Raw genomic sequence first — 9628 nt, 5'->3', positions numbered from 1 at the left:
ATTGGGAACCTGCTGAGAATATTCATGTTTCTAGGTTGATCAGGGATTTCCATGTATGATATCCTACAAAGCCAGGATGGAAGATTGTCCAGAGTACATCTCTCTGAAGGAGGGAGTACTGTTAGGAGCACATGTGGTATTGAACCCTGGTCTCTCTGGTACTAACCCTTTGCTCTGTCAATCTGCCACTTCAGAATTCAAATCTGTTTGCTTTCATACCTTACCTTGAACCTAGCTCAAGCATTGTTATATTGAACTCTCTTCACATGACTCTGATCATGTGACTGGTTCTGGACATAGAAGAGGTCACTTCCTGCCATATTGACTTATTATTGCGGTTGTTTGCTCAACCTTAATCTAGCTACTATTTGTAGATTGCCTTCCTGTTTATCGACTTCAACATTTGTTTGTACAAAGTAATCACTATTTGACTGTGTGTGTGAGCTTGTGTAGTCGGTGCATGCTTCCATTTGCATATCTGTATGTGTGTAGTGTCCTCATGTCAAATATAGGGGCTGTTGGAATACTAGTGCAATATTTTCCCCATGTCAGATATAGGGGCTGTTGGAATACTAGTGCTATATTGTCCTCATGTCAGGTACAGGGGCAGTTGAATATTATTGCTGTATTTTCCCCATATCGGGTATAGGAGCTGTAGGAATACTTGTTCTGTATTATCCCCATGTCAGTTATAGGGGCTTTTGAAATACTAGTGCTGTAGCAAATTACTCAATTTTCACATTTTATTTTAGTCCTTTTTTAAAAAGAGGATATAGAGATTAAATTTAAAACTCAATGGACTTAGGCTGAACTTGATGGACTTCTTTCTCTTTTCAACCTCATCTATGTTACTATGTAAATAACAATTATTTTGTTTTTTACTTCAGGTAAAAATGATGCTAAGATTTCACGTAAGCTGGAAAAATCAAAAAATCAATGGCTAAGAAAAATCACAGAAGATGCACATCAGAAAATACTTAATAGTAGTGCAGGTGAGTGTACATGTGTGATGTGTCTGAGGGACTTGCATGTGAGTGTACGTGTGCAATGTGTCTGAGGGATGCAGGGCACAGGTAATGTGTCTCAGGGATGCAGGACACAGGTGAGTGTACGTGTGACATGCTTGTGGGGCGCACCACACAGGTAAGTGCACATTTGTGATTTGTCTGAGTGATACAGGGCACAGATGAGTGTACGTGTGTGATGTGTCTGAGGGAGGCAGGGCACAGGTGAGTGTACATGTGTGTAACGTGCCTGAGGGATGTAGGGCACAGGTGAGTGTAAGTGTTTGATGTGCCTGAGGGATATAGGGCACAGGTGAGTGTACATGTGTGATGTGCCTGAGGGATATAGAGCACAGGTGAGTGTACATGTGTGACATGTCTGTGGGGCATATGGCACAGGTGAGTGCATGTGTGTGATGTGTCATCTGAGGGATGCAGGGCACAGGTGAGTGTCAGTGAGATGTGTCTGTGGGATGCAGGTCACATGTGAGTGTACATTCCTTGTGTAGTGTTAAAATGTGAACATATTTATATGATCTATGCAGGTGATGTTGAAACTGAAGTCACTCTTAATGCTGAGCAAACAAATGTTTTGTATCTCAATAGTCAGCTGGAAGCTGTGAAGCAGGAAATCAGTGACAATATCAGTACAGGTGAGTGTATATGTGTGATGTGTCTGAGGTATACAGGGCACAGTTTAGTGTTGTGTATGACATTCAGATATTACAGTTTCATTACGCAGTGCGAAGTAGCTAATATTTGCCCATATTTAAATGATCTATGCAGGTGATATTAAGACTGAAGTCACACTTAATGCTGAACAAACAAATGATCTGTATGTAAAGAGTCAGCAGGAAGCTGTGAAGCAGGAAATCAGTGACAATATCAGTACAGGTGAGTGTATATGTGTGATGTGTCTGAGGTATACAGGGCACAGTTTAGTGTTGTGTATGACATTCAGATATTACAGTTTCATTGCACAGTGCTAAAAGCTAATATTTGCCCATATTTAAATGATCTATGCAGGTGATGTTAAGACTGAAGTCACACTTAATGCTGAACAAACAAATGATCTGTATGCAAAGAGTCAGCAGGAAGCTGTGAAGCAGGAAATCAGTGACAATATCAGTACAGGTGAGTGTATATGTGTGATGTGCCTAAGGGGCACAGGGGAGTGTATATGTGGGGCATTGTAATATTACAACTTCCTTGTGCAGTGCTAAACTGTGACCATATTTATATGATCTATCAGTACAGGTTAGTGTATGTCTTTGACTAATATTACAACTTCCTTGCGCACTGCTAAAAAGCTAAACTGTGACTATATTTACATGATCTATGCAGGTGATGTTAAGACTGAAGTTACACTTAATGCTGAACAAACAAATGATCTGTATGCAAAGAGTCAGCAGGAAGCTGTGAAGCAGGAAATCAGTGACAATATCAGTACAGGTGAGTGTATATGTGTGATGTGCCTAAGGGGCACAGGGGAGTGTATATGTGGGGCATTGTAATATTACAACTTCCTTGTGCAGTGCTAAACTGTGACCATATTTATATGATCTATCAGTACAGGTTAGTGTATGTCTTTGACTAATATTACAACTTCCTTGCGCACTGCTAAAAAGCTAAACTGTGACTATATTTACATGATCTATGCAGGTGATGTTAAGACTGAAGTTACACTTAAGCTGAAACAAACAAATGATCTGACGTAAAGAGTCAGCAGGAAGCTGTGAAGCAGGAAATCAGTGACAATATCAGTACAGGTTGAGTGCACGTGAATGATTGTCTGAGAGGTACAGATCATCTGCCCCACTAGGCACAGGGAGGTTTTTTTATTAAAGGGACATTTTTACCTAGATTTTTCTTTGCATAAATGTTTTGTAGGTGATCCATTTCTAAAGCCTATCTGTGAGTGTTTTTGGAAAAAAATATAGTTTTGTCTATTTTTAAATAACATTGTGCTGATTTTCAGACTTCTAACCAAACCGCAAAGTTTTATATGTATACTGATGTCTACAGATTCCTGCAGCTCCTGTTTGTATAATCTGTCTTTTCATATGCAGGGGAGGGGAAGTGTCTGCTCTTCATGTTTTCCCAGCCCCCTTCACTGGTGTCCCAACCTAACCTCATCAACAGAGCTAAACTGTGAGCTTCTAAGTAAGTTTTTAAAAAGTTTTATACTGGATTTTTAGATCGGTATCTGTGCATATTCTTCTTTATTGTTGTGTTTATTACATGCAAATAAATGAAAATTGGTGTTTACTGTCCTTTTAAGCTATCCATTGCACAAAGTTAATTGCATAATGTAACATAAATTGAGTAAATGATAATTTGAGCAACAAATATTGAAAACATTTAATATTTACTAATGTTAACTTAAAGTGAATGTAAAGTTGAGCGTACTCACTCACGTCATAGGATAGAATTTAAAAAATTAGGAGGTCTTTTATTCATCAAATTTTTACTATTTATTAATATTCTCAGATTTTTACCTTTTAATGCTATAACAATAAGCTCTGTTCCTCCGCCCGCCATATTGTTCAGTTGATTGACAGATAATCGTTGTTTCCCCGGGGGGGGAAACGACGATTAGTGGATTGCAGATTCGTTATCTGTCAATCAATTGAGCATTATGGCGTGCGGAGGAACGGCGCTTATTGTTATAGCATTAAAAGGTAAAAATCTGAGAATATTAATAAATAGTACAAATTTGAAAAATGAAAGTCCTCCTAATTTTTTAAATTCTATCCTATGAGGTGATCGTGTACGCTCAACTTTACATTCCCTTTAATATTGGCTTAAATTTTAGCCAAATGGTCAATAAAATTAGCCAGGTGCTGTGCCTGCTAAAAAGGTCCTGGGGAGAACACTGATATGTGGTAACATATTTGTTTATTTTTTTACTGGTGAAAATACCTGGGCATTTTATTTATGTGTTGCTTGTAGTAACTGGAGTTTCCCCCTTTCTGCTATTTTGTTTTGTTTCTGTTTTTATTTTTTTTACTACTGTCATTACTGTCTACATTTATCATATAATGTTTATTTTGCTTTCGGTCTGTAAGTCTGAATGTGTTTTGGAAAGGTAGATGTATAGCGTTAATTGTATTTCTTACACGTTACTAAAGTAAGGCAAGTCCCTTAACCACTAATGATGCTGGTCCCACATGCTCTTTGGAGAGACTGGCCTTTCTGTAGTTCCATAAATAATTCTTTAGGATTATTTATCACCATGTTCAACCTGCTTCTGATAAGTTATGTGGAGCCTAATGCAGATGTTCTGTCTGAATGTATGACGTTTAGTTACCTCTGTTATTACTTGACAAGGAGGAGTTTGATTCTGAAGACAGACATTTTTAAGGCAATTATTTCCTTTGCTCTATCTTTGTTTTTGCGTATAACGAATGCTGTATACACCCTTATTCATGAGGCTGCTCATATTACATTGGTCGCTGTTGATTGGTCTACATTTAGGAAAATACTCTTGTTTCCTGTTTTTCTTCCACTGTTAGAGATGTTTCATGCTAAATATTAAAAAGCTTGCAGATTCCTAAAAAATTGGTCATTATATACAATCCTAGATTCGATTTATGCTAGTGTAGATAATCGTCCTAAACTTAAAGCCAACATTACATTATTAAAGAGGAAAACTGTGTTTTATATGGTTCTACTGCATTTCATGATCTAATGGGTAAGAAAATGAAGATTACTTTTGATCAGCTAACCCTGTGAGATATTTTCTAGTCTGATTTGTGCATGGGTGTGACATAAGGGTTGCAGTACAGCAGTTTGATCTGAAGTCCAACATGTCTATGACAAATCACGATTGTATGTGGGTGTAGGGCTAACAGATTGTCCATGTGGGTTAGGGCAAGTACATTATAGATCACTGTTGTGAGATGTGGGTTAAGTAACTACTGTGGAGTGTTAGCAGTTTCTTATCCTCATCATTACCTATGTTTGTTACAGACAAACGTTGTTTAAATCACTATAGTGAGTACGGATTGTAGTGTTTTAAAGGGACATTAAACAGGAACAACCACGGAACTCAAAGTAAAGTAACTTACAATTTTCTGAAACAATTCCGCTACATAATTATTTTTAAAAGTTAGTTTTCCCAAGAAAAACCTTGTTATTTTAATACATCCTCTGGGCTAGCTTGGTCCTGCTCATCCATATGCAAATATTACAGAACTAGTAAAGGACGTCCACAAAGAAAAGTTATGTGCACAGAGTGAGCCAGCAACAGTGTTTCTCACAGTCAGGTAGCATTATGTAGCAGCCGGGTGGGGACAGTGTAATTCTCTGCAATATTATAAAATTTTCTCATATTTAGAAATGGTACTTAAGCTATCCAATGCACACATTAATCTTACATTCAATTTATGCTAGTGTAGATCATTTTCCAAAACTTTATGCCAACATTTCTAAGCAATTATCTGGGGTTGCTGTGTATTTCATGGCTGGTCTGCCCTTTTTAGGTGGGATTAGACTGATTTGCTTCAGGAAAGATCTCTGTGAAAAGCATAGTTAAGCTAAAAGAGGCTGCTTCCAAGTGTTTGACACCAATATAGAACAAGTTACTGAGCCATTGTTAGTTCCTAGTTGAGCTCTTTTCTCTCTTTGTCCATTTCTACCCTTGCTAGGTGAACCACCATTCTTTTCGAGGATTGTACCTCTTAAAGACCCCATGAATTGGATATTTGAAGGTTTCCATATGAGGTATTTTTAAGCTGGCAGATTTCCTGTTTCTACCAAACTGTACCTTGTGCTAGTGGCTAGTGCATTATCCTTGGAAGAAATCTAGGATTGTCTGAAGTTCCTTAAGACAAAAGTAGCTGTAGTAATAAAACACATCAATGCTAAGAATGCTGCTATTGTTTTTCTAGATAGATATGCTTTATAGCTTAAATGTTTGTCTTTGTATAAACTTTCATATGGGAGACTATTATCACTTTTCTTACAGGGTAAGTTATTTTTTGGCCCTGGACTAGATGCAGTTATTAATGCAGTCACTAGAAGTAAAAGCAGACTTTTGAACTAGTTTTGCCACCTTTTGACAATCTAAGCTAGAACAGACTGACCCTTCCTCGACTCAACGGTCAGGGTCACCCAAGACTTCATGGAAATCTAATGCTGTCTGGTCTAAGGCTAAGCAGGCCAAGAAGTCCACTCCCGCCTCCAAGTCTGCATGAAGGTGCGGACCCCACTCCAGATAAACATCTGGTAGGGAGAAGATTAAACTGTTTCAAGAGAGGCTTGGGACATTTCCATTACAGACCATTGGGTGTTGAAAATATATTTCAGTGGTACTGAATCAGCATTTCAAATCAGACCTCCCTGTGGGAGATTTATCTTGTTTCTTGAGCTATTTTATCGGTCAAATCCTTCCTGAGTTGTGTTTTAAACAAAGGGGAGTGATTACCCAGTTCTCACAATAGAAGTGAACCAAGTGTTCTGCTCCAACCTCTGCATAGTTCCAAAGAATTAGGGTATATTTTAACTTATTCTGGATCTCAAATCTCTGTAAAAAATCCTGAAAATTCTCACTTTCAAGGTGGAGACAATTTGCGCTATTGTTCCTTTAGTGCAGAAAGGGTCAATTTATGTCTATCATTGACCTAAAAGATGCTTAATGCATATTCCTATTCATAAGGGACCACCATAAATTCCAGAGGTTTGCCTTAAACGATATATGAAACCCAATTTTTTTCTTTCTTGATTCAGTTAGAGCATGCAATTTTAAGCAGCTTTCTAATTTACTCCTATTATCAGTTTTTCTTCATTCTCTTGGTATCTTTATTTGAAAAGCAGGAATGTAAGCTTAGGAGACCATTTTTGGTTCAGCACCTGGGTAGCACTTACTGATTGGTGACTAAATGTAGCCACCAATCAGCTAGCACTACCCAGTGTTCTGAACCATAAATCAGCCGGCTCCTAAGCTTACATTCATGCTTTTTCAAATAAAGATATCAAGAGAACAAAGAAAAAGTGAAAATAGGAATAAATTAGGTTTATCTGAATCATGCAAGAAAAAATGTGGGTTTTGTATTGTCACGGATACCGCACTGCAAGGGTTAAACCCCCTACCCCCCTACTACCTCACCCCTCTTGTTTCTCAGCGGTTTTGGGCTCATCAGAGCAACCACAATCTCTAGAAGCTTTGGTTGCTTGTTTTTGTGTTCTAAACTTGTCAGAGAAGAGCTGGTATAGGTCCTAGGCTGGCCGGGGCTTCTGGAAATCCCATCGGACCCGCCCTCACAATGGAACACTTCGCCTAACCCCCTCTCAGCTGGCCAGGCTCCTGGAACTCCCGTCGGCCACAGATCAGCAGGACACTCGCTAACTTTACCCCTGGTCGCTCCAGCGGGCCCTTTGCCCCAGAGCTCCGCTCTTTTGGTGATTAGTAGCTCCTAGGGAGGACAAGGTGGGGGAATTACCTGAGGGAAGCTCCTTTGGGAACCGGGGGTTTTGGACACCATTACCCCCATAAATTCAACGGGCTGTATCTCCGGTCCCCAGTGACGAATCACGTACGCTTTTTGGGACTGTGGCATCTGGGGACTGAGAGCTTTAAAATGACACCCTGATCACCCGAAACTGCCACCTCTGGGTACTGGGATTCTGTGGACTGTTGCTGCTATGGAGGGCGCCAGCTTACCTGGAGGGGCGATAAGGCTGGAAAATTGTGGGATTGTCCAGTGTCTTATAAAGTGTATAAAAGATGTGTGTGTTTCTAAATAAAGCTCAGTTTTTGTTTCACAATGAATGCTAGTATGTCTAGTTATTTGGGTGGGCTCCTGCTAAATCACTTCTTCTCCACTACATAGCGGCCCCTTGACTGGGAGAGGAAGGACTCTCAGGCAGAGTTATCTAGTCGGGGTAGCTGGAGTCTCCCACAGGGTGGAACCCTGAATACTGGTGCTGTCGGGCATCAGGGGTGGCTACAGGCTGTAGTCACTTGCCAGCTACATAGCTGCAGTCGGCAGGGAGGAAAGCAGGACCCGTTTGACGGAGCTACCCATTGGTAGCCTGGGGTATTCCGTCACACATATCCCTTTTAATAAATGAGCATTGCCAGTTTGTGGTGCTCTCTTTTGGTATTTCCACAGCCCCAAGCAAATTTACAAAAGTCCTGTGGGCCTTGTTGATGGACGTACAGGCTCAATGGATCACAGGAACAACCTATCTAAATTACATTCTGGTGCCGGCACCTTTTCTTCAGCAGGTTGTTAAACACACACTGTTCTCTTCAATTGCTTCATAGTCATGTTTTGCAAATCGTGTCTGGCCAATGAGCTCTTGGACACCTCAAACTTGTGTGACCTTCATTGCAATGATCATAGACTTAGTAACGTGCTTGTGTCTGACTGAACAATTTTGGAACAAATTGCAGCATGAGTGTACTCAACTTCAGCATACTCCCTTCTTTTGATCAGTGCATGTAAGAACTCATCGTGGTTGTTCAGATGCTTTGTCAGGTTTCTTCACAGGCCTCTACAGTTATCACTACTTTAGTAGTGGAATGGAGATTGAGGACATGTCTCATAAGATGTTGTTAGATCAGGAGATAAGACAATCCTTGACAAGGTGGGGGCCTTCCTTCCTTCAACCTACTCTGGACTGTGATCATAACAGATGACAATCTGCATGGTTGAGAGGCTGTCTGGGAATATTTGAGAGTGCAGAAGTTTGGTCTCCTTGGGAGGCAAGGTTACCAATAAACATGGAATTCCATGCAACTCGTCAGGGCACTACGGTGTTGGCACAACCACAGGCAGGAATCCTTAATAAGATTTCAGAAAATGTGACAGCAGATACTTAATTAAATCATCATATCTAAAATTATATCTAAATCAGAGTTCCCTGACATGAAGGAAGTGTGCTGTATAATCATGTTGGAGGAATGTCATCATTCACATTCCGGGAGTGAAAAATTGGGAGACAGCCTCCTCACCCGGTAGAGTAGAATCTGAACGAGGAGTTAGACCAAATAGTATTTGACCAGACCATGAGATGTTGGGGTTTGCCAGAGATAGACTTCATGGCTTCTTGCCTTAATTAAAAGCTACCAGTGGCGGCTGGTGACTTTTGAAGATGGGGGAGCACTAGCCCCGCCCCTCAGATGGCGCCGCCCATTTTAATGTGTGTGTGTATATATATATATATATATATATATATAGTATTTTCAAAATAGGACTGCACTCGCTGGATTTAAGCATAAAACTTATTTTATTTTATTGTGGTAACGTTTCGGAGTCCACAGACTCCTTCCTCAGACCAGTACAAACATGCAAGTGAACACAGTGCCTTATATATACAATAAGCCCCACCCATCTAACAATACCTGTGTGAATTGCGCCAAAAACATGGTTGTCATGGTGATGACCCCCTCAACCAAACAATATTGCCATACTACTAAGCTAATAAAATAGTAAAATATATAGAGCAGAAATACAAACAATCATTATAGCAATGTATATCAATGTAGACCAACATTTGCAGTATCAGTTACACTGTGTTAACAATAATTCAGCACATGATCTAGATCTGTTATGACCTGACAAACATGATGCGTTTACAAAAGCAGTGGCAGAGATTTACTAGGATTCTCCAATTCT

General features: G+C 39.8%; 1 protein-coding gene across 1 annotated transcript in view; it reads left to right on the top strand.

The window, feature by feature from the left end:
* Positions 1-591: 591 nt before the first annotated feature.
* Positions 592-9628, top strand: part of LOC128657985 (gastrula zinc finger protein XlCGF26.1-like) — a 99642-nt gene continuing 90605 nt past the window's right edge. Inside the window, exons 1-7 of the mRNA XM_053712424.1 lie at positions 592-598; positions 888-992; positions 1550-1639; positions 1791-1880; positions 2031-2120; positions 2349-2422; positions 3074-3167. Of these exons, the coding sequence (XP_053568399.1) occupies positions 592-598; positions 888-992; positions 1550-1639; positions 1791-1880; positions 2031-2120; positions 2349-2422; positions 3074-3167 (550 nt within the window). The remainder of the gene's footprint in view (positions 599-887; positions 993-1549; positions 1640-1790; positions 1881-2030; positions 2121-2348; positions 2423-3073; positions 3168-9628) is intronic.

This window comes from Bombina bombina, chromosome 4 (genome assembly GCF_027579735.1).
Source record: "Bombina bombina isolate aBomBom1 chromosome 4, aBomBom1.pri, whole genome shotgun sequence".
Lineage (NCBI taxonomy): Eukaryota > Metazoa > Chordata > Amphibia > Anura > Bombinatoridae > Bombina > Bombina bombina.
The sequence above is the reverse complement of the archived record's forward strand: the minus strand, read 5'-3'. Positions and strand labels throughout refer to the sequence as shown.